A 436-nucleotide genomic window follows, 5' to 3' on the forward strand; every position below is an offset into this window, starting at 1 on the left:
TCCTTTAATATGACAGGTACCTAAAACTGCCTTGAATGGCTGGTAAAATAGTATACAAAAGATTTCCTGGTCAATCAAAACCACACCTGAAAGGAGTCATCTGTAATCAAATTCACCTCTAAGAGACCTTTCATGACATAATGCTGCAAAAAGAGACATACCTTCGTCAAGAACATCCGCTGTAGAGAGGGGGAGTGTGTACTCCTTAGTGGGTACCATCTCGACAGCCGAGCGATACAACACTTTCGGCTCCAAGAAGATGCACGGATTGTTGTCCCGAATGCATGAGAGTAGGAGGCCCTTCGCTTTGATGGGGCCACGAGGAACAACAATCTGGGGAAGGAGGGTGAAAAGAAGAAAGAAAGATACAGGGAAAAAAGAGGGAGGGATACCAGAAGGGTTACTTTGTTAAGCTTCATTTTCCTAATCATATGGG

General features: G+C 44.3%; 1 protein-coding gene across 1 annotated transcript in view; it reads right to left on the bottom strand.

Moving 5' to 3' along the window:
- The window catches only part of LOC119592926 (2-oxoisovalerate dehydrogenase subunit beta, mitochondrial-like), a gene marked incomplete at its 5' end in the record, with an annotated part of 5,503 nt that overhangs the window by 3,400 nt on the left and 1,667 nt on the right, over positions 1–436 (bottom strand). Inside the window, 1 exon segment of the mRNA XM_037941817.1 lies at positions 162–333. Coding sequence (XP_037797745.1) covers positions 162–333 — 172 coding nt within the window.

Source organism: Penaeus monodon, chromosome 31 (assembly GCF_015228065.2).
Source record: "Penaeus monodon isolate SGIC_2016 chromosome 31, NSTDA_Pmon_1, whole genome shotgun sequence".
Lineage (NCBI taxonomy): Eukaryota > Metazoa > Arthropoda > Malacostraca > Decapoda > Penaeidae > Penaeus > Penaeus monodon.